Consider the following 25,661-nt stretch of genomic DNA (forward strand, 5'->3'; position numbering starts at 1 on the left):
TGGTGAATTGCAGTTAACCAGCTAGCTTTGAAATTGTGTAGTAAGTTTTATTGTCTTTCTTAGATAATTTGTCATGTTCTTTCTACAGTAAGATGAAAATTTTTCCAAAGAGGTTCAGATCTTTGTAAAAAAATAAATTTATCTGTTAAGTCAGGAAGGGAAACTGGCATAGTATTTTATTAAGACTGGCTGGCCTGAGGTAAAAAGCTGTAAAATACAGATTTCATTTTAACAGAGGGATGTGGTAGGAGAGAGCTAGCTGATGTACTAGCAAAGGCTGTTCTGAGAGAAAAATGATACAGAGTTGAATCGGGCTTCATACCGGAAAGACGTTCTGTGTTGCTGCTTCTCAGTTCATCGCTTCTCTTTTCAGTAGAAAAAAGAAATATAAAATAATAGGGCTGATGAGAATAAAATGAATTTGTCTCATTGGCTCAGTGAGACTAAGGTATTTTAAAAAGTAAATATGCTAAATTGTTAAATTAAGGCCCCTTTTAAACGTGATTCTCTAAGAAATCAACTAGGGTTGTTTTTCAGTTGGGATGGAGTGGTCACAGAAGTTCAAAAGCATATCGTTTCCTTGCCTCTAAGAATGGAGTGGCACATAAATCTTGTCCTTTGTTCCTGTTCTAGTGACTACAAGTACAGTTGTGGGGAGAAAGAAACCAGAGCACAACAGACTAAATGAAAATGGTCCTATGGTGTATTTATCTATGAAGCAGGTGACATACTGCTGACCCTGACTTTGAGATTATCCATAACAAAACTTTCAGAATCTTTAGGGGCTTTTGAAAACCCTCAAACCTAAAGTTAGTGTTGCTTTAGATTGAATATATTTACTAGTGGTTGTATTCACAGGAATTGAAACTAGCATATGATTAAAATAAGGATGAAGTTAAAATTATTCTGATTTCCATATTAGTTTTCATATTTGATTCTTAAAATTCTCTGACGTTTCTTTTCTTTTATTAAATATGTATGAAATATATCATTCATTGAGAAATATATATATGCACATACATCGTATTTGTACTGTTTAGAGAATAATATTAAAACAAATACCCGTTTTGTAGCTTAGGAAAAAATATTACCTGTATTTCACATTTTTTTTTTCTTTCAATTCATTCTATGCTAGAACCTCCATTACAATGTTAAACAGAACTGATAACAACAGGTTTTTTGTCTCATTCTTGTTTAAATAAGAATTTTTGTAATATTTCACTGTTAATTATGTACATTTTATGGGTTTTTCTGTAGGTAACTTATCAGTAGGGTTTTCCTCTTATTTCTAGTTTGATTTCTTTTTATGAATTAGTACTGATAATGATATGGCTTTTCCCCTACTCAATCTGTTAATTTAATGATTTATATTAATAGATTTTTTTTAATGTTGAATCTACTTTGCATTCCTGGAATAAACCCAGGAATTACTTATGATGCATTATGGTTTTTATATTCTTCTAAAGTTGTTTTCACCCCTGTTATTGAGTGAGATTGGCAGTTCCAATCTTGTGGTGTCATATTCTGGTTTTAGAATCAATTAACCTTACAGAATCAGTTTGGGAGTATTACATCTTTTTTGTTTCCTGAAAGGTTTTATATAAAATTAGAGTTACATTTTTCTTCTATATTTGGTAGAATTTATCTATAAAACTCTCAGTTTGATGATTTGTTTATGAGTTGATATACTTTTTTTCTATTGATTTAATTTCATGATTTTGGAAACATTCAGATTTACTTTTGGATCAATTTTGTACTTTTTTTTCTGGATTTTGTTCAATTTAGGTTGAGTTTCAAATTTATTTGTACAAAGCTATATGTAATATTCTCACAGTATCTTTCTTGAAATCTCGATTGCAACCGTAGTTTGAAATATTTTTTTACTTTGAGATTCTTTGGGCAACGGGCATCATCTTGCCCCAAACTCTGTGAAGGTAGATTTATGCATAGGAGGAATTCCCAGGGAATTTTTTATTCTTTTTTCTGTTCACCCAGATATGTTTGACAGACAATGCACCCATCTTCTCTTTCTCTGAGTTTTTTTGTCTGTTTGTTTGTTTGATAGTTTCTAGTTCGTCTACTCAGTGTCAGAGGGCTTGAGTTTATGTGGCTTCTGCAATGGGATCTCATCTGTGAAGCCAGTTAAAGCCTGGGCCGTGGTTCCTCAGAATTCCACAGATAACGCAGGGTGAATACCATCTTCAGAGCTCGTTTACCTTTCTAGATTCCTGCTTCCAAGCAGTTTCCAGACTTGAGGATTCTCCTTACTTTCCCACCAATTAATACATTCATCAACAAATATTTTTTTTTTTTTTTTTTTTAAGATTTTTTTTATTTTTTCCTTTTTCTCCCCAAAGCCCCCCGGTACATAGTTGTATATTCTTCGTTGTGGGTCCTTCTAGTTGTGGCATGTGAGACGCTGCCTCAGCGTGGTCTGATGAGCAGTGCCATGTCCGCGCCCAGGATTCGAACCAACGAAACACTGGGCCGCCTGCAGCGGAGTGCGCGAACTTAACCACTCGGCCACGGGGCCAGCCCCAACAAATATTTTTTATCTAGCATTTTTATGTGTTCTGTACAAGGAAGGAAGCTCTGGGCATTGAGTTTCCCCATACTACCAGAAAGGGAAACCTACGAAATACCTTCAAATCTGGCATCTGTTAAGGAATGCTTAGCTATGTTAGAAGTTATATTTGAGACTAGAATTGTTTAAGACATAGCTGATAATTTTGAAGTTTTAAATTCTCTTTCGACGAAAGAGAACTAAGCTGCATAAATAACCTAAAAAGTGTATTAGAGCATTATCTTATACAAAATCACATTACAGATATTTGACCCTTATAAAACACAAAAGGGTTAAATATGTTTGTTTCCTGCTGTTGTGTAAAATTACCAATAATGTCACAGATATAGCAGATTTTCAAGAAGACAAACACAACATGTTTTTTAGTTTTACCCTTATTATCCACACCTACTTCTGGTGGTCATGAATTTAAAAGAAAATTCCAGTTAAGTCTCCAGGGATTATGGAAAAATCTAAGATGTTCCAAGTCATAGAATTATGGAAAAAGGGTTGGCTGTAGAAGACCATTTATGTATAACCCTTTGGGAAGATGGCTAAAACAGAGTGTGAACCCTATTTTTATGCATATGGGTGTTAAATTAGAAATCTCATCTTTTTAGCTTTGCATATTAGTGTTAAATTTATTTGTAATTTAAAAATATGGATTTTTTTTTTTTTCCCATCCAGGGGGATCTAGCAGACACATACATATTATGTACTTACTAAAAAGTAAATAAGGATCAAACATTTAAAAAATTTAGATTTAAAAAATGATAATATTGTTTTCCAAGTAAGAAACCTCAATCCAATTTGATCAAATAATAGAGAGAAACAAATTAAAAAACAACAACAACAAAACTTCTTGAGGGTAGAACTATGTTAGGGGCTATATTGTATCTCTTGTTTAGGATTCCCGTTCCCAGTAATACTAGCTGCCACTCTAGACATTCATTCAGTCATCTTAAACAGCATAATTCAATTCCTTTACGTAAAACACCATGGGATATTATATTAAAGTTTCAACATTAATAACTTTTTTGGAAGTAGTGTATGCATACATTTTAATTAGGAAAACTTTCTCTCTAGGAATTATAAGTGTAGAAAGAAGGGACTGGATTAGATATGCAATACAGCAGCTGAGAGTCAAATCTTGACAAGAACAGATTGCTGAGGTGTCAACATACTTTTTTTTTTAGTGAAGTTCTTTCCCTGGATGGCAGAGGAAACTTAACAGTCTTATGATGTCTGGGGCTCTGTAGATTGCAACTGGGAGTTTGTATAAGAAAGAAATGCGGTAAACACTTTTTCTTCTCTTCTCTTTCCTTGGGAAGAGAGTAAATTTTTCAAATTATATATCATGAAGCTAGCAGCAAAGACCAAAAGGTCTAAGATATTTTGAGATATATATTACCTAGTTTTACTTTATCAGTAAAGTGGCTTACTTTGAATTTTACAGATAAACTTTAGTAGTTTGCAATACTAGTATAGAATACCTCATTTCTCTACTTACTCTGTTCTAGAATAATCTGAATGGCTTCAAGTCATGTTCCTTGTAGTGGGGAAGATTGAATGGTGTTGTCCATATTCATGTGAGTGTTGAAAACAATTTTAAAGTAGAATTGAGTTCCTGGGCTTATGTAATGAAAACATAAGCATATTAATTAATGATATTGTACAAATCTATGTATTCTGCTTTTCTTATCTCCAATCACAGTGATATATTTGAAATTACTTTGGCTCTTGAAATTCTATTATTTGGAAGCAATGGCACGGGATTTTAAAGTCTCTTTTGCTGTTAACCTTTCGAACAATGATTTTGAGATATTTTTTGAGGGCAGGGGTTAACCATCATTGAAGTCCTACTTGCGCCATACCTCCCTGCTCTGTGGTGCCATTCTGGAAGCAAGAGGCTATGTGGAGCCTTGCTCAGAGGTCTGCTATGCTTTGTTTGTGACTGTTGGTTCTCAGCTCATTCCCAAATTGAGCCTGGAGGAGATATTGACTTTTGAGGTTTTAAGTTAAAAGTTTAGGCTTAAGGAAGTGTATCCTAGCCCCAATTGTGATTATTTGATAGGAAAATACAGCTTCCCTATGGGTTTAAATCAACCTGACATGTAAATAGTCTGAATGTCAACATTTCTTAGAACTCATAGATGGAATATATGGATATGCTCCTCTAAAACCACATATCTAGTCACAATTTCTAGTTGGTAATATTCGTTAATCACTAACAGGTGTCCAGTGGATGTGTTTGGTGCAAAAGATCTTTAATAGCCTCTGAGAATTCCTTGTTGGGATCTAGTGTAGTTAAGATTGGAGCTTCTCCTGGCTGACCCCGTGGCCGAGTAAGTTCATGCGCTCTGCTTCGGCGGCCCAGGGCTTCACTGGTTCAGATCTTGGGTGTGGACATGGCACCGCTCATCATGCCGTGCTGAGGTGGGGTCCCACAGAGCACAACCAGAGGCACTCACAACTAGAATGTGCAACTCTGTACTGGGGGGCTTTGGGGAGAAGAAGAAAAAGAAGGAAGATTGGCAACAGATGTTAGCTCAGGGCCAATCTTTGGGGAAAAAAATGAAAAAGATTAGAGCTTCAGGAGAATGAGTCAGGCCTGCTCCTTCTGGTAACTACTCAAGTGGTGTGATAATATCATTTTAGCATGTTGAACTTTCTGATTCTTCCTGTTTATTTTACCCATCTATGTACTAGCTTCCTTTTGCTGTTTGGAAGTAGAACCTTCTGAGTTGTACACTTAAGATTGTTAAATAAGTAACAGCATTCTTTGTTTCAATATCAAGTTTTTCAAGTGATGCAAAAATGCTTCAAACTCAAGTATTTGGCTGCACAGCCTTTCAAGAAAATCTGTAGTAGCAAAAAGACCAAGAAAATGAACTTCCCTCTTTTCTGCTGTTAATAGCTGAAAGTACAGAAGAAAATACTCTAAAATCATAGTTGCCCAAGATTTATGCATATAGCAAAGGTAATTGATATTTAGTTTTAGAAATTTTATAGTTATTTGAGATAATTGCTCTTTTATTCTCATTAGCATACATACATATTTTTTACTCACATAAATATTTTATTCCTTAAATTTGTGTTTTTACTGACCATTTCTTCTTTTTTATTTTTATTTATTTATTTACTTTATTTTATTTTTTTCTGAGGAAGATTAGCCCTGAACTAGCATCTGCCAATCCTCCTCTTTTTTCTGAGGAAGACTGGCCCTGAGCTAACATCCGTGCCCATCTTCCTCTACTTTATATGTGGGACGCCTACCACGTCATGGCTTGACACTCGGTGCCATGTCCGCACCGGATCCAAACTGGAGAACCCCGGGCCACTGAAGCGGAACATGTACACTTAACCGCTGTGCCACCAGGCCGGCCCCCATTTCTTCTTTTTTAAATCCTATTTTCTCTAGTATTAACTCTACTTTTGCCATGTTTGACACTTGCTGCTGAGTTAATAAGAGCGATTGTCAAAAATTAATATACTGAAGTTAATATAGGGTATAACATAGTGTCCTGATGTACGATATTTGAGATGTACCATATATATATATATATATTTCCTTTTTGTTAGGAAGATTAGCCCTGTGCTAACATCCGCTGCCAATCCTCCTCTTTTTTCTGAGGAAGACTGGCCCTGAGCTAACATCCGTGCCCATCTTACTCTATTTTATATGTGGGACGCCTGCCACAGCATGGCTTGATAAGTGGTGCATAGTTCTGTACCTGGGATCCGAACCGGTGAACTCCGGGCTGCCAAAGTGGAATGTGCAAACTTAACTGCTGCGCCGCGGGGCTGGCCCTGAGATGTACTATATTTTATCTTAGAAGAAGATTTTTTATTTTTTTAAAAAATAAAATATAATCTTTAGGATTTTCATTATTTTTCTTATCTTAAGACTGGCTTCTAGAGTATTTAATGTTACTCTGAGTTTTGTGTTTGTTGGCCTGGATTTGCTGGGCCATGAAAGTGAATAGCCTGCCCAAAGATGCTGAATACAAGAGATGCACTATAAAAGTGCATCTCTGATTGGGGATGCTTTTTATGGATGATAATCTATTAATGAAATATCATTCTTTTTCCCTAATAATGTACTTGTCAGAGAGTTTATACATCTATTATCTCATTTAATCATCTCAGTGAGGCTGGGGTTTAACTTGGGCAAGCATTGTATACCTGTTTCAAAGATGAGAAACTAAGAGAGAAGCAGAATGCTTAAGGAGAGACAGCGTGGTGGAGGGCAGACTTTGCAGTGAAGTAGATGTGAGTACCCATCCTCACCCAGGCCTGTAATAGCTGTTATCCTCATCCTCGCAGTGTTAGCACAACCTCTCTGAGCCTCAAGTTGCTGATCTGTATAGTAGTGCAGCAGTGCCATTGTGTGGTACTGAGTATGTGTCACACACCTAGCCCAGGGTTTGCCCCACGTTACAGGTTGACTAAATTGTTGCTTTTACTGTTGCTAAGAAGAAATTGAAGAGCCAAGTAATTCACTTCAGTGTACTCAGATCTAATTGGTAACAGGACTAGTACTAAAACTGAGGTTTTCGATATTTTGTTTTATGTTTTCACATCAAAGTTCCTTTTAGTGACACATAGGAAACTAACCTGAGGCCATGATGGCAGGGGTCCATCACATGATGAGAGGATTCACTGTGAGGTAAAAGGAGATTATGAGAGTGGATTATAAAAGAACAAAGGAGTGAATTAAAAAAAAAATGCATTCTCGGGGCTGGCCCGGTGGCGCAGCAGTTAAGTTCGCATGGTCTGCTTCTCGGGGGCCCGAGGTTCGCTGGTTTGGATCCTGGGTGCAGACATGACACCGTTTGGCACACCATGCTGTGGTAGGCGTCCCACATATAAAGTAGAGGAAGATGGGCACGTGTGTTAGCTCGGGGCCAGTCTTCCTCAGCAAAAAAGAGGAGGATTGGCAGTAGTTAGCTCAGGGCTAATCTTCCTCAAAAAAAAAAAAAAAAAAGGATTCTCTTTTTCCCCTGGGGTTGTTTAGAACTCCTGCCATAGGACCAGCCCAATGGCACAGCAGTTAAGTTTGCACATCTGCTTCTTGGCAGCCCGGGGTTCGCCGGTTCGGATCCCCGGGTGTGGACATGGCACTGCTTGGCAAAAGCCATGCTGTGGTAGGCGTCCCATGTATAAAGTAGAGGAAGATAGGCATGGATGTTAGCTCAGGGCCAGTCTTCCTCAGCAAAAAAGAGGAGGATTGGCAGTAGTTAGCTCAGGGCTAATCTTCCTCAAAAAAAAAAAAAAAAAGAACTACTGCCATAGTTGTCCAAGAATTTGGCCTTTCTAAGGATTCTTATCTTTCAGAGCTGTCTTAAATGATACCAATTATGGTAGAAGCAAGTTGGAAGGGATTCTTTGGGACAATTCCATTCCTGATATGAAATCAGAAGTAACTCAACTACTTTTTAGAATTTGTGGCCAATCTAAAGGTACCAGTTGAACAACTTCATGTGCTGAGAGATCAGCCAGATAGGAGGAATGTCTAAAAAGCCTTTACTGAATCAGCGTGTCTGTTATATAAAAAGCATCATATTTGTGGCAAGCCAATTATACATTCACCAAGTGTTTCATTGACTACTTTCAACAATGTGATAGGCGAAAAAGTGTCTGTCGGTAAGATTTGAGGAGAGCCTCTAGGCTTACATGCTTCCAAATTCTTCCCCGTTGTCTCGTTGTTATATTTGTAAATGCAATTGTATTAACTATCTTAATATAGAGTACTGTAGGTTAGTTAATCGGAAACTTTGCAGAGTACACAGTGTTGTTAGAAAGGGACATAGAGCAGATTTTTTGTTTTGTTTTGCTGGAGAGGCCATGGGGAAAATTCTGAGCACAAATGGAAAATTAATGAGTGAAGGCAGGAATAGGTAAGGCCCAGCATCACAGACCATGAGTGGTACCGGTAGTAGACACTGGACAATGGATGTGGGGGTGGCTCATAGTCAAAGGCAGGAATATGGTAGAGATTGAAGATGGTAAAATGCTAAGGAACAACCTTAGATATATTAAAACAAAAAAACCTACACTGAATTGTATATGTGGATATCACAATATGCGCCTAGGTGTTATAGTGACTAATAATTGTTAAGACAAACAAGGTTAACATATTACTGGAATACAAAATTTTATCTTTTAATTTGTAATGCTTTTTTCCCCTTATTAGGAATAAATTTAGTTTCAGGTCCATTTGAAGTAACCAAAGATAGACAGACAAGAAAAATAATTGCATATTATAATATTGCTATATTAATTAGAATTACATGTAAGTATATGGTGTATGTATTATGGTTTTCTGGTATCTTATGAATCGTGATCTTTAAATTATGTCCATTTTTCCACTTAACATTTTAACTAGACAAATCTTTTTCCTTTACCCGTTTAACATTAGGTTCTTCTGTGCAATAATCCAAGGTATAATTACTTTAGGAAAAATAAATTCTTGTACGATTATGTGAGCTCTTATTTCCCTGGAGTCATATGAGCTATCATACAATTAGTAAAAAGCCCAGGCTGTAGATGTTGACCCCTACAGTCTTTACTAATGGATGGAGTGTGAAAGCATTCTAGTTAAAAAACAGTGTATTCACATTTATCTTCAGTTTCATGCAGCTGCTTGCTTCCCCCCCGACCCTTCCTCTGCTTTATTTATTTTCTTTTTTCCCTCTCCACTAAGATTAGAAAGTTTAACACAGTCAACCTTTATATTTTAAAATGCTGTTTATTTAAATTATATCTTTGGTGATATCATTTTTGGCACATATCTAAAGTGCACTATTCCATAGTGGTTAAAAGCAATGGCTTTGGACCCAGACAGACCCAACATTTCCCTCTGTTAGCTTTGAAGTGTCTTCTGAAAGATTTTACTTCTCTGAGCAGTTTCCTCATCTAGAATCAACTGGGTGATAATCTCCTTTGTTATGAGGATTGAAAGAGAAAATATATACACAGAATTTAGCCTAAAAATAGGCCTATAATCTGAATAGGAACAGCTCTTATCAGATACGTTAGACACTCCTGTATTTATTTTCTTTTGCAGCTGGTCTTGCTTAGATAACTGGCAAGATTTCAAATTTTAACCCTTTTCGGGGTAGCATTCTGCCTTCAAACAAGTAAACTCAGAATTGGAAGAAGCAAAATTTAGGATTTATCACCTTATTTAATGCAGTTAAATATTTTCAGTTTTGCCAGATCTTTACATAGAGCTCAAGGTTTTGATATAGGGACTAAAGACATATAAAAGTTCTAAGGTCAAAATAAATTATAGCTGAAGGTAGAAATTAAAAATGAGAGAGAATCCTCACTGATTTCGGTGGCTGTATTCAGTGCACCAATGAAATGAAAATGCTGATATGATAACCCTGAGGCATGATTGCTCACAGAGACCTGAATGTTAAGTAGCTGAAATTTAAATATTAATATTAAGGATTCATTCATCTTATTAGCTAGTTTTTCAAGGACCAGTGTATTCCAAAATCACCAGAAAATTATTTTAACTTCTTTATAATAAATCAATATGCATATCTTCAAAGTTTCCTTTTTTTTTTTTTTGGTGAGGAAGGCCCTGAGCTAACACCTGTTGCCAATCTTCCTCTTTTTTTTACTTGAGGAAAAGTGGCCCTGAGCTACGTCTGTGCCCATCTTCCTTTGTTTTGTGTGTGGGACAGTGGGACACCGCCACAGCATGGCTTGATGAGTGGTGTAGGTCTGTGCCCATAATCCTAACCCATGAAGCCAGGCTGCCGAAGCAGAGTGTGCCAAACTCAACCATTACACCGCTGGGCCAGCCCATCAGACTTTTAATATAGAGTAAAAAATCCTTGAAAAAATTGCTCAAATCTTCTTGCATTAATTTTGTAAAATATATCAAGACATGTGAAATTGCAATAGTTATTTTAGAGTAAGTTTGAATTTGCTCTATGAACTTAGAACCACTGTGTATTTGAATGAAGGCTTTGAAACGGTTTCGGAGGTATTTCTTGCTGTAGATCACTTAACATTTCTAGAGGGAGCTCACATTTGGTTTTCTCTTTCAAACAGCTTTAGCATGATAGAAATATTTAATTGTTCTTGTGTCTTTCAAAGAACATAAAATCAGCGGTAGCAGCTTGTGGACTAAGTACAAGAGGAGCTTTCGTTGTGAATTAAGGCCAAGTTTCTTAGCAAGTGAATACCTTTTAGAGGTAGTCGAATATCAGCGTGAAGGGCCCTTGAGATTTAAGGGTTATTTCTGCTTCTTCACTTCCTGATTGTTTTTAACGGAAAAATTTCATTTTCTTTTTGAAAATAAAATAACTTCACAAATTAGATTTTCTAAAGCTTATCCAGTGATATCTCGAAGCATCTGTTTGCCTTCCCTTAATATAGTCGTCATATATGCTTAGTCTTAGGAAATAAATCCTGTCCTTGTTAAACCTGCTTTTGAAATCTCTGTCCTGTGTAAGGAAGGCATCTTCAGGGCACTTAGATTGTGATAAATGTCCCAAAGTCCCCAGCATCTTTGAGCAGCAACCATTTGTTTACATAGGTAGAGTATGTTCTATTTCCAGTGCGTTAAGTGGAAAATGTAACATTTAAAATTACATTCCCAAAGAAATGTAAAACACTCAATATATTGTTGGGCATTAATTTTTCTGTGGTATGGAAAATACATTATGAAATATGGGTAACAGATAGCTTTGTTTTGTTGTTTCTGGAGGTTTTTGCCCCTAGCAGTTCTGAGGGGATGACTCATTTGGATAATTTATTTTGTTTTCATATTATACTCCATTTCATCAATTAAATATGAAAAACATTGAGTACTATAATATGCTCGTTCTACTTTGGATTCAAACTCAGTATGGAGAAGGTAAGACAGCCTTACCTCTAAGTAGATTCCCATGCCTAAGACAGATCTGGATCTACTTTGTCATTCACTTTGCTACTTAGGGAGTTAACCTCAGTTTTCTCATCAGTGAAATGGGTACAGTAATATACTTCTAAGGTTTTTATTAAGTTAAATAAGTTCTGGACACTGTCAAGCATGTAGTGAGCTTTAAATTAATGAAAGCATTATTGTTATTTTTATTAGTATATTTTCTTATTCATTCTCCATCTCCTCTTCTCCCTTCACCTTTCCTCCTCTTTTCCTCTATCTAGGCTCATGAACACGGCAAGGTAAGGCCATGAGATGGGACAGTAGTTCCTTCCAAAGAGAGCAGCCTCTTATAATATTCATTTTGTAAAATAACAGGCGTAAAATGAGTACTCTGAATATTTTTAAACACTATTGGGAAAAACTTAAAAATTACGTTGAGAGTTTATAATAAACTAATTCCATTTTTTCATCTTCAAATAAGTGCTTTATTATGTTATCTCCAGAGTTTAAAGTGTGAATTAGACTCATCTGTGCACACTGTCTATTAAAATACAGACTTTAGAAACATGGATACATTTCTTTCAGGCTTCATCACAATTTCTTGGAGGAATTTCCTGGATTTTAGTCCAATAAAACTGTACTTTTAAAAATCACCGCATGAAATTAATGCATCAATAAAATGCATGGGCTAAAAATGTAAATGACATTAAATATTAATGAAAATACAAGATCTTTAAGTTCTCTTGGTCCAAAGTATAATTACCAAGTGAAAATTTGAAGATAATCCCAAACATCTGTTTCGAATTGTCTTAGTGTAAGAAAACCTCGGTGAACGTTAAAACCCTGTATTCCTTAAGTGGGAAATAGGATAACCTCATCTCTATTTTAAAAGAATGTGGGATGTGACCATAATTTTCCTTTTCTCCCTTTCCACCTCTCTCTTCTGTTTCTCTTTTCTTCTCTCCCCTGAACCCAGTTGCACAGGGTTAGATTAATTATATTCCTCGACTCATGGCCAGTTTTCAGGATGCTCCCTGCAAGTTTCCTCTTTATTCATGTATTTATTCCTTTTTTATCTCTATTCCTAGCTTCTTTCTTTCTTTGCACCATAGGCAACTTCACTCACATACTTGATTTGCATCTTAGATTTATAACATACCTTTGTAGAATATGTAGTGATATTTTGGGGGAGAATGAATTTTTAATATTTATAACTGGTGTTGTGACATAGAATGCGTTCTATATTTTGATTCTTTGTAGGCTTTTTAAGGTCTATTCATGTTGCAGTGTTTACATGGAATTTGTTGGTCCTCACTGCTACATCATAATTCATAAAGTTTATTATGTCCTACATGGTACCCCATGATGGACAGGTCTTCCTTCCCCCTGTCAGCCAGTACTGGAGGCTTGCATTAAACACCCTCTGACCTGTGCTCTTAGGTGAGAATTTCTTTGGGAGTGGGATTGTTGGTCAGGCTTTATCCTTGACTTAGTCAATGATATTTGCTGATTTCATTAATAAAGGAGGCTAACATATTGATTGGAATTATGTAGAATTTAAAGATTAATTTGGGGAGAATTGACATCTCTATAATGTTAAATTGTCCCATCCGTGAGCCTTGCAATATTCCTTATTTTCCAAGTTTTGATTTGGCCACTTTCAAGTAGTAAGACCAGCTAGACTGAAAAATTAGTCTGATATAAAAGAGTTAACTTGGTAATGTGATCCAATTTGTCAAGTAATAGATAAGAAAATTAACCCAGGGGCTTGCCCAGTGGCGCAGCAGTTAAGTTCACACGTTCTGCTTTGGTGGCCCAGGGTTCACCGGTTCAGATCCCGGGTGTGGACATGGCACCGCTCAGCAAGCCATGCTATGGCAGGCATCCCACATATAAAGTAGAGGAATGCCTGAGCTAACATCTCATGGGTATGGATGTTAGCTCAGGGCCAGTCTTCCTCAGCAAGAAGAGGAGGATTGGCAGCAGCAGTTAGCTCAGGGCTAATCTTCCTCAAAAGAATAAATAAATAGATTGTTTAAAATAAAAAAAAAGAAAATTAACCCATAGCTACACTGATTAATTCTGTAAGTTGATTATATAGCTGTGAAATCATCACATTAGTGCTTTTAAGATGTACTTTTTATAGTTCACTTTAATATATTTTCCTTTAAACTATCGTATATCTAAGTCAGATTTTAAATGGTTTTCAATTCAACAATGATTTTTTTTTTCAGTTTTTGTTTCATCATTGAAACATGGTAAATGAACAGATTTTATGAAAAGAACTACTATTTAATTGACCACTAATAAGATTTTTAATTTTAGGTCTATTCTATAGGATAGCTTTGTATTTTTAGAAGTGATCTTTATGTTAGCATTGAGTTTTGGTAGCATTAATGCAAAAATCAGCCATATTTAAATTTGAAAGTATGGAAATAGTGACAGCAGTCTTCACACCAAAAAGAAATATATAGCAATTTTAGGCTTAGTTTTGGCAGCTCTTCCTTAAAAACCTAAAATCTATTTTGGTAAACACTGTATGGAAGAACAATTATCCAAGGAAGAAGGGATTTTGAAAAGGAATTCTTTTCATATTTGAGTTTGATGAAATCCTCTATGTCAGTGCCTTTGAGCCAAAGACCACCAGGAGCACACTGGTAGGAAAGAAGTTGGCTTACTTACTCCTTGCACTGAGAGACCACTGCACCATGGGAATCCTGGGGTATCTTATTATATGTCCTATCGGAGGATTTGGACTTTGGTTGGGTGATTTGGGAAAGGATCTAAGGAAGCAGGTGTGTCCCCTAGATTGGATACTGGGACAATTCTATAACTAGGTAAAGGAGTCATTCATTTAGCAAGAGGGGGGATGTTTGCTATTTTGTGGGTTGTACAGTGGCCTTTTGCTTTTTCAAGGTTAGTAGAATTTTGATGTGATTTTGCTTTGGCGTATTTATTATGATCTCGAAGTAACCTTGACCCAAGCTGGTATTCTGTAGGACTGTGTATCTACAGTAGGAGAATAAAGTAGCCTGGTGGTGACTGTCAGATGAGTTCAGGACATCAAGACCCACCTTCTAACCCCCTTCCTTTCTTCCTCCCTCTCTCATCCATAAGCAATTAAAGTTGTTTTCAAAATATATCCTTTATTGGGGAATTTTCTTTTTCTGTTCCCAGTCATCCAGGGCAATGACTTAATCATAAAGGTGTGAAATATTTCCGTTTGGACAAAACCCAAGAAACTTACTATCACATGGTGGCTTTGCCGCACATAACCTTGGCGATGATTTTTAATTTCTAAATTGTAACCTCACTTTGAAAAGACCATCTCCTGTGCTGCCTGTCCCTGTGGAAGCCACCTTAGCTCCTTTGCTCTGATTTTATTCCCCTTACCGGGGATCAGGGATCCCTGCAAGGCCAGCTCCTTGTCTTTCATTCCTTAGAGGTCACCCATTTCCCTTGTTTCTAAGATGTCTTACTTTCTGAAGTTCATTCATTTATTCTATTGTGTGCTTCTCCCTTCCCCACTCCACTTCACTTCCCACTTCAAACATAAACTCTGAGTAAGTGGGAATGTGTATTTATGTACCATTCCAAGTGCCCAGCCCCCAATAAAGTTCCTGGCACAAAATAGGTACTTAACAAATATCTGTTTAATAAATGAATACATTTATCAATGAATAAATGAACAACCACCCAAATGAGTAAACATATCTTCTAGACATAACTATATGTCTGTTGATGATTAACAAGAGAAACACTTGTTAGTTTGTTATTTAGTTGAGGTATAAGTACCTGGAAAAAAAGGTCCATCTGTTACTCTGAAAACACGCCCTAAAATATGCAAAATAGTGCCTTGCTATAATGTTTCTTTCAGCATCTGAGTTCTAGGACTGTGGGTTAGATGGGATAGCATTATATTGATGTTTTCTTGCTGCTTACCTTAACATTTGGGTACATTTTTCTGGAATGTTTCCAATCTAAATATATTTTCATTTACTAATGTCACTTCCCAAATATGAAAGATTATTATGCTCTATAGATAATATAAAGGCATAAAATACATTTGATATTACTTCTATAAGTAATACCTGACGTGGTAAATTGCAAAGAGCATCAGCCACAATAATATTAATGATAATGGCAAGTATTTATTGAGTGTTTGCCGTGTGGCAGGCACTGTCTTAAACACCCTATATATATTAACTTGACTAATCCTCATCACAAAACACAAGAGATACTAATTATTTTTCCCATTTTACAGATGAGTAAACTGAGGCACAGAGTGTTGAATTATAGGGCACATAGGCAAATCTGGGATTGAAAGATTTTATAGTTTTTTTTTTTTTTTAAAGACTGGCCCTGAGCTTATATCTGTTGCCAATCTTTTTTTCTTTTTCCTCCTTCTTCCCAAAGCCCCCCAGTACATAGTTGTATATTCCAGTTGTAGGTCCTTCTAATTCTGCTATGTGGGATGCTGCCTCAGCATTGCTTTATGAGTGGTGCTAGGTCCACGCCCAGGATCCAAACTGGCGAAACCCCAGGCTGCCCAAGCGAAGCATGCAAACTTAACCACTCGGCCATGGGGCTGGCCCCTATAAATTTTTATACATTAAAAGTTGACACCTCAAGGGCCAGCCCCAGTGGACTAGTGGTTAAGTTCAGCACACTCTTCTTTGGTGGCCTGGGTTTGGTTCCCAGGCACAGACCTATGCTGCTCTGTTAGTGGCCATGCTGTGCTGGTGACCCACATACTAAAAAATAGAGGAAGATTGGCATGGATGTTAGCTTAGGTCAAATCTTCCTCAGCAAAAAAAAAAAGAAAAGAAAAAAATTTAATACCTCAAAACTCCTTTCATTCTTCAGATACAGTCAGTCATTACCGAAATAAAAATATCTTGACCCATAGAAGCCTTCTTCTCATCCCCATCTTCTAGCTGAGATGGTCTCTGGTTTCAGGACTTGACACCCTATCTCTTAGGGAAGGAAGGAAGGCAAGAGAAGCATCCAGGTTTGAGGGCTAGGTCTGCTTGACAGCCATGCTTTATGGGCAGCTGTTGATGGTGTGCCTTTTGTTCTTTTTAATGTTGAGAAATCATGATTATTTGGGGTGAAAAATTAAGAGCATACAGAAAATACTGATTTTTTTTTAACATTATATATGGAAATACTGAGATACTGATTTTCTCACAAATGAATTTATTAGCAAGAAGGATATAAAAGAACATTATGTCTGAATAAACCATATAAACTTAACTGTTTAAAGAAGCATAGTGTCTTACTGATATTTTCAGATGACTATTAAGCCTCTTTATAGCTTTGATCTTACATAGTGATCTTGCTTTTTATCCCCAGTTCTTCGTGTCATTTATCAGTTTTTTCATATTTGATGGAATCTTTGTTTATTTTAAGAGGATTTCTTATAGTTGCTGGTCCAGTAAGTATACAATAATTTCCGGCCACGAAGACCCCTACCGAAATTTGAAAGAGCGGGAAGTCTTTGTAGGTGATCCTAAGATAACGTTGTTCTTGGCCTTCTGATGAACTGTATATATATATCAGATTTGAGACATAATAATTACTTTAACTTTTTTTTAGACTTTGTATTTAATCTCCTGGTTTGATGAAATGTTGGAGTAAAGAGGAAATAAATTTTCCTTCTTAAAAATATTTTGTGAAAGTTTTCTCTCCCTGTGGCACTTCCTGGTGGCCTGATATTATGTCATGTATAATTATGTTGACGCTCAGCCTGAATACTTCTTTCTCTTCTTGGCAGCATGGGGTAACCTTGGAAATGTTCTGAAGAGTCAGAGCAAAATTTCTGAAGCTGAAAGCGCCTATAGAAATGCTTTGTACTACCGTAGCAACATGGCCGACATGCTTTATAATTTGTGAGTATGCATTGCTCTCTCTGGCTTGGTTCATCTTTGAAACTGTGGTAAGAGTGACTATTGATTTAAGTGCTGGACACCAGGATGATGATAGCTGTTTTTCTGAAATAGTCTTTTCATTTATCATGCCTTAGAGACTAGTAGGTGGATAGTATTTGTGATTTCTTTCTTTTGGGCCACATTGATATTCATGTGTATTGATATAGTATGCCTGAATTTTTTTGAAGTACTCTGCCCTATAACATAAAAATTGTTAAAATGCTTTCAGTTTGTTATTTTTTGTTTGTTCTATTAATACTTAGGTGGGTTCATAAAATAAGACTGCTATGTATGATACATTATATAATTGATATCTTGGTTATTAATAATGGTAGATTTTGTCCTCTATTAAGAGTTGCTTGTGTCCAAGTATATATAGAAGATGTACTAAACCTGGGGAGTTAGTGGATAAGATAATGGTTCTTTCTCTTTTATCCATGCTCCCCAAAGGTACTGATGATTAGGTTAGGATAGTGGGGTAATTTAGAATATTTGCATATGTTGAGTTAGAAAAATTTATAGAGGAAAAATTGGTTCTGTTCTTTGAATGGAAAGCCCTAGGGTGTACAATGAGATCTGAATGGATAAATTTAGATTAAACTGAAAACCCTTCTTTGTCTCTTATATTTATACACTTTTATTTTTAAGTAATAGAAACCTAGTCTAAACTTCCTCAAACACAAAAGAGAATTTGTTAACTCCAATAGCTGAAAATCCCTGGGGTTGGCTAGATGTCGGCACAATTAGATCCAGGTGCTTTGTTATGTTGCAGGAATTTGTCTCCATTCTGTGGCTCTGGTTCCCTCTGGGTTCACACCATTCTCTGTGGGAGTCTGTCTATATCAATGGGAAACGTGACTTCTGTCACCTTATGCATGTAGCATCCTGACTCTTATCAGTCTCAGAAGGAATTGTCCTGGTGTCTCTATTAATCCTGGGAAAAAGGTCTTTGACTGACCCTCCTGGGATCATGTGTCCTCTCTTGAATGAAAATTGGGCAGTGAGGTAGGGGCTGTAAGATGCCTCCGATGGCAGTGCCTCCAGAGTCGGAATGGAATGGAATGGAGGGCCAGTTCCCTGTAGGACAGGACCAGGCAAAGTAAGATGCTTACTGCTTGTGTTTAATGAATGCTATGTAATACTGGCAGTTTCAAACTAATTCGTACAGTTAATTTTTAACCTATATTTGTGCTCTGGTTACATCTAAATCTTCTATACTGGCTAAATCTAAAACAATAGATACAAAGAATTAAAAATAAATTAAAACAAACAGAAAAAAATCTAGATTTTTAAGAGAGCTTCCTGGTCGTACATTTACCTTGTCTTTAGCCTCCTAGACTTTAACACTGGGATGTCAGTCTTGTGGCCTGTGGTCTAAATTAGGTCAGCATGTGTTTTGTATTGACCTGTGTAGTGTTAGCTTAATTTTCTCTTTCTTTACCTGGAATGCCTTCAGATTGAGCATACCCTCTCCGGTTTGCATGATCCTTCATAGTATCTGCTGTGTTTCATGCTTCACCATATATATTACCATCCTTTACCTTGAAATAATTTGAATTTGCATCTTTTTCTTTACTTGAATGAATATATCCAGGTACTCCTACAAAGGGATTTCCCCCATGTCCTCTTCATCTAAAGAACGTGAAGTTCCTATATTCTTGACTAATAGTATTTTTATTTCATAAAGAAGAACCTTATCAGTTTGATACATTTATGCAAATGTTCTTCATTTTTTTACATCTGACAGTGGCGTTGTCAAAGGGGCTTCTTGCCTTGAATATGGGGTGCCAATTTCCTTCTGGTGTCCATTCTCCATACATTTTCGGGGGAGAAAGTAAGCTGAACGACCTGCATCTCTTCATTAAGCTTGTTTTTCTCTCTCTTACCCACAGCCACTGGTTAAAAAGTTATCGACTTCTTGATGATAGCTGTTGGGCAAGGGTGGAAAGACAAAGTCTGTGTCCAGGCCTAATGTTTGCTGAGAAGAGAAATTCATTCAATTAGCCAAATCCATTTTACCTGTAATTTAAACGCTGCATAAAACTTTCTTTTTGGATACATATAAACTATGAAAGCGTATGACCAGACCTTCCCAAACCCAAATGAAAAATCTTTGCTGGAGAAGTGGTTTAGTAACAAGTTCAGGGTTTTTCCCTAATTGTATGAAATGAGATATGTCATAAATGCCATCTATAGCTCCAAAATATTTTTATGAATATGATAGATTTCTAAACTACATTTAACTGTTAGCTCCAGTGGAGAGACTTAAATTCCACAAGAAATGTTGGCAGTGATTTGAAGCATTGGGTTATATAACCCATGGGGTTGACAGAATTCTGATACTCAATTATTGTATTTCAAAATAGGTGAATTCTTCAATGATTTTGTATCAAATGTTGATAAAATACACCAAGATCGATCTCTTACAATCCATAATATTTTAAGTATATCTGGCATCATATATCCTTAGGAGCAAACTTTTATTTTTTCTGTTTATTTACATAGGTAGGAAAAAAGTCAAGTTTTCTCATGGACGGTTAAAAACTATTTGATAAATAAAACATTTTTCTTTTGAGGTGTATATGCTATTTTCATTACATTATTTTCTCTGATGTACAGAAATTGTTCCTTGTTCTATTTCAAATCCTGAAAGGAGGGTAATTTTCTTTGCTCAGTCTTATGAGTAAAGTTAACCTGATAACACTCCTTTATTTATTAATGAACTTTAGAAGCTTTTGGGAAGCATAAGGTCCTGTTAGATACTCTACTTAACTTTTAATCAGTAACTAGATTTTTTGGGAACACATTCGATGTTGATAAATCTGCTTGCTTTGTAAATTATTGAAAAAATTTTACATTGTTAGACATTTTTATTAGGAAAATAATCTAGAGACATACATCATTATGTAACTTCAAAACCATAATTACTAAGGTGAAGTACGTTACCACTGGCCAGATACAGGATGGTTCTAGGTCAGAGAGAATCCTTAAATTGATCCCGGTAATTTTATTTTTATGTTTATATTTTAAAAATATAACTGGCATATCTAAATAGCACTTCTGTTGCTCTGGATGACTATAGAGGAAAAAAAGGCTGATTTGGAAAAATACTAAGTGAGCAACGGTACAAATGGTATGTGGTTATATCTGAAGGTTAGGGAAGATCACTTTCAAGATTTTAAAACTCTGAGGACAGTTTTGTGCAGGATTAATAGCAAATTATATCAGAGAGCTACCTACAAATGGTTATATTTCCTATTTATAAAATGATGGAATAATTTTAATTTTTTTCTTTTTTGCTAGCAATTACTTGAATTACTTCTATATGCCAAGTGCTCTTCTTAGTTCTTTACACGGTATCACCGTTTGTCTTCAAATGAAGCCTACAAAGTGGGGAAAATTAAACTCAGAGGTAATTTGTGGAAAGTCACCCAAATAGTAGAGGAGCCAGTATTTGCACTTAAGATGCTCTGACTCCACATGCACGCAACCATAATATTTCTGCTTAAGCTGGCAGAAATAAACTCAAGGTGCGGGAAAAAACCCTCCATATATCTCTTTCAAATTCAGAAAAAAATTTAATTGAAATCACCTTCATATATGGAAATAAAATGGTTGGAATTAAATCTAATAGAGACTGTAGGTAAATTTTTATGACATTTGCTGAGTTTACTGGACTCATGCTGTAGAATTTTGTCAGAAAGATCATCCGTGGGTTTGTAAAACTGAGCTAAGAGTTGCTTTCAAGAAGAAAGTGCTGTGGAAAGCATTTTTAATTATCTTAATCCACTAATTATAACATTGACTTGATATCACTTCAATCCAGGCTTATGTAATAGTCATATAATGTGAAATTTAAAACAGTACTTAATTCTACTCTTAATAGCAATAGATGTAGTGAACTTATTGTATAGCCTTATGTTTAGCCCTTTATCTTGCTGAGTTCATTAAAAGCCAGTGCTTCACACAAGTAACTTTTTTAAGACCAGATTTAACAGATCTGCATTATGATGTTGGCTTTTCTTTTCAAGTATAATAAATTTCCAGGACAAAGCAGATGGACTATTGTGTAGTGATTCCCACTGTCAGGTTTTATAAATACATGTCAACTTTCAACCTTTTAACTGCACCACTCACTGCCATCTGAAATGTAATTGATTTCTAGGCTGAAAAATACTCAGTCGATGTCCTTTCATTGTTGTTATAGATTTGTCTCCGTCAGTCTATTCCAAAGGATATTTAAACAGGTAATTCTGTGAACATTGAATATTTCATTAGGCATTAGATTTCAGAATGCAGATGATAAATTTAATGTGGTTTAATCAATTCTTATCTTACATAATAGAGGGAATCATTTCTGTGGATGATAGAGATTTTGCCACCATAAGTTAGTTGTCATTTTTCTTCTCTGTTGTGAGAATCGAAGTAATCATCTAATCTGAGAAGCTAGAAAGAAGCAATAAAATAAACTAATTTAAAGGAATTAAAAAAGAAAATATTCATAAAGCAGAATATGGAGAAACAATGAATAAATATAAGAGCTTGTTCTGGGCCGGCCTGGTGGCACAGCGGTTAAGTTCACACATTCTGCTTCAGCGGCCCGGGGTTCGCCGGTTCGGATCCTGGGTGTGGACATGGTACCTCTTGTCAAGCCATGCTGTGGTAGGTGTCCCACATATAAAGTGGAGGAAGATGGGCACGGATGTTAGCTCAGGGCCAGTCTTCCTCAGCAAAAAGAGGAGGATTGGCAGCAGATCTTAGCTCAGGGCTAATCTTCCTCAAAACAAAAAAAGGGAGAAAAAGAGCTTATTCTTTTTTTGAGGAGGAGGAGGATTAGCTCTGCGCTGGCATTCACCACCAATCTTCCTCTTTTTGCTGAGGAAGATTGGCCCTGAGCTAACATCCACACCCATCTTCCTCTGTTTTATATGTGGGACGCCTACCAAAGCATGGCTTGATGACGGTGTGTAGGTCCACACCCGGAATCTGACCCGGCGAACCCGGAGCCACTGAAGCGGAGCATGCGAACTTAACCGCTATGCCACGGGGCCGGCCCCTAAGAGCTTGTTCTTTAAAAGATGAACAATTTCTGGCAATGATAATATAGGACAAAATAGAAAACCTCAAATATACAACACTAAGAATGAGAAAGGAACTTCAACGAGATATACGGAAGCTAAAAATAATTGGGGCTGGCCCGGTGGCTCATCGATTAAGTTCACATGTTCTGCTTCGGCGGCTTGGGGTTCACTGATTCGGATCCCGCGTGCAAACATGGCACCGCTTGGCAAGCCATGCCGTGGTAGGCGTCCCACATATAAAGTAGAGGAAGATGGGCATGGATGTTAGCTCAGGGCCAGTCTTCCTCAGCAAAAAGAGGAGGATTGGCAGCAATTAGCTCAGGGCTAATCTTCCTCAAAATAAATAAATAAAAATAACAAAGCATTAGTTATGTATATGAAATCTATGTACGAATGCTTTTCTGGGAAAATATAAACGACCAGCATTAGCCCAAGAAGAGGTTGTCAATCTGAATTAAAATCCTTTGAAAAATTTGAAAACCGTATGAAAGAATTTTCTCCACAAGGAACCAAGTTATTTCATGAGTTCTATCAAATCTTCAATAAAGTGATATTTCTTGCACTAGTTAAACTTTTCATTTATTTTTGTGAAGCCAGCTCAAACTGATAGCAAAAGGTCTGACTGTATTTAACGCCAAAAGAAAAAGAATAATAACAACAACAAAATCCTCCAAAACCCAAAAAACAAAACAATAAGCAAACAAACAAGAACAAAATAACAGAACCGCAACAGGCCAATTAGACTTACAAATATAAAATGTAGATGTGTCTTAAAATTAATCTAGTGGATGCAGCAGCATGTTAAAGATTAAAACACTGCTATCAGATGGCATTTATTCCAAGATCCATGGTGGAGAATTCAGTATCACAATTTCAATTATTATACTCTTTCAGTTTAAAAAGTCAGAAGAGGGAAAGAACATGATCATCTCTAGAAGTGCCAAGAAGGATTTTGACCAACATCAGACAACAAGACTTACAGATAAACTAGGAATAAATAAGTACTTTTGTATCATAAAGAATATCTGTCTACAGTTAACAGCAATACCGTATTTAACGTTGAAGCACAGTGGTCATTTCCATTCAGACTCAGCTTCTTGAGGTAAGGGCAATTTCTAATGGGTCATTGTATCTCCCCATACTTAGAGGAGTTCTAACTGAGTTTGTTGATTTTATAAATGAATTCTGAAATCTGTATCAGGACATAGAAGACCCCATTGATCAATGTAAGTGACAAGATTAGTAATGGGTATTGGACAACCACGTTCTTTTGAAATTCACGTGTAAATATGGGTTCCTTGTTGCAGACTTTGTTCTGTTCTATTGGTAACTCATACCAAGAATAAATCATTTTATTTACTATAGCTTCTATAAATTTTGTATTTTAAAGGGCAGCTTTCCCACACTTGTTATTTATTTTCAAATACTTATTGATTATTTTAATGTGTTTTATCTGTAATGTGAACTTGATCATAGCCTTAAGTTGCATTGGAAGTCCAGTTGGGCTATGATTGGTTAGGCGGTGAGTATATATTAAAAGGAAGAGAGCTGACATTGTTCTACTCTTGAAGTTTCCCCTCCAGGTACATGTATTTCTACAGTTATTTCAATTTTTAAATTTCCATTCATTAAAATTTTGTATTTTTGTTCACAAGGTCTGACATATTTGAGGTTGATTTATTCTTAATGTTTTTAAAAAACTATTTTTGCTAACGTGAATTGGATCCTTTCTCTCATTATGTAATGAGAAACTGGTTGTTCCTGATTGTTCAGATTTTGCTTTTCCTACATATGCCTGATTCCAAGTTTTTGTTGTTGTTGTGGCTCTATCATATATCTGATTTTTAGTTGAAGGTTCTTTCTTGGAGTTTTCACAAATATGTCATATTCTTACTTGCTGGGAGGCCTCTGCACGTACGAGGCCTGTCTGTTTGCCTGCAGCTCTCTGCCTTTGTCTCCCCTTCATTCCTCTTTCCACCCTACTCCCCATCCTTTTTGCCTGGCTGATACCAGTGCATCCTTTCTATCTCAGCTTAAGTGAAACTTCCCTGGGAAGATTTCTTGATACTTCCGCTATTTTCAGAGTTGGAAGAGAGGTACCCCTCCCAAATCTCACCAGTGCAACTACTACTTGGCTCTTTTTCATCGGCACCGTGGTTATGTTTGTGATGCCGTGTTCCCCTTCATTACAGTGGCATCTCCATAAAGCAGGGAGGCTTAGGTACTATTCTTGCATAACACCAGGCAGCAGGCTTGAAATTATGTATATGTTGATTAATAAACTAATGAATGAGTTAAACTGTGGATATGTTGATTAATAAGCTAATGAATAAATTAATAAACTAACAAATGATCAATAAACTAATGTATAAAATAATGAGTGAAAATAAATCAACAAGGTTTAAGTTTATTGGGCAACAATCCCATGTCCTGTCCATTATTCCTGGCTGATCTCCTTCTTTCCAAGCTCGTGTTACTGGCTGTGTTCACTTATCTGACTCTTCGTATTGATTTATTCTACAACTTTTTTTCCATCATATATATCTATGAAAATAGTCATTGTCCAAAAAACATAAGAGTAGTAAGATTTCTTCACAGAGACCATGGTTATTGTATCCATACTGATGTGGGATGAAGATTCTGGAATATCTCATCTAGTGTCAAGGCTTGAGTTCTCTTTCTGTTCCTCCCACCAAACCCTGGAAATATTTTCTTTATTAAAAATGTATTGAAAACAAACTTTTTTTCAGAATTGGTAGAGAAAATAACAGATGTGTTGCTTCACTGGATAACCAGCCAACGGGATGTTTCAACAAAACAAATTCTGATATTTCCATTTGTTAATTAGAAAAAATAAATAGTAAATAAAGTATATAATTCTATTCTAATTTATTAAATATGGGATAAAATGTTTCTTGGTTCTTAAAATATTTATGGCCCCTTTAAAATCCTACTTGAGTTATAAGTGGCTATACAATTGACTTTTGTTCATAGAACTGCATTATTTAAATTTGTCTTTGAGTAATTTTCAATTCTGACCTGTAGACTCACTGTGATATTAACCACCTCTACAAGACACAGAGATCAGCTAGAATACCAGTGTAGCCTTTATTGAGAATATCTTTGAAAGTAAAAATTAGTGATTATTTGAAACTGGGGCAAATTAACCATGCTTAATGATTTCATCAACCATATATGCA

The 25,661-nt window shown here is 36.1% G+C and overlaps 1 protein-coding gene across 5 annotated transcripts in view; it reads left to right on the forward strand.

The window, feature by feature from the left end:
* The window catches only part of TMTC2 (transmembrane O-mannosyltransferase targeting cadherins 2), a 393,090-nt gene that overhangs the window by 199,658 nt on the left and 167,771 nt on the right, over positions 1-25,661 (forward strand). For all 5 annotated transcript variants that reach the window (XR_011433667.1, XM_001490789.6, XM_070254222.1 and 2 more), the window contains one exon: positions 17,227-17,341. Coding sequence is in view for 4 of the 5 variants with exons in the window: in XM_001490789.6 (XP_001490839.1) it covers positions 17,227-17,341 (115 nt within the window). In the remaining variant the exon portion in view is untranslated. The remainder of the gene's footprint in view (positions 1-17,226; positions 17,342-25,661) is intronic.

The sequence above is a fragment of the Equus caballus genome, chromosome 28 (assembly GCF_041296265.1).
Source record: "Equus caballus isolate H_3958 breed thoroughbred chromosome 28, TB-T2T, whole genome shotgun sequence".
Taxonomy (NCBI): Eukaryota; Metazoa; Chordata; class Mammalia; order Perissodactyla; family Equidae; genus Equus; species Equus caballus.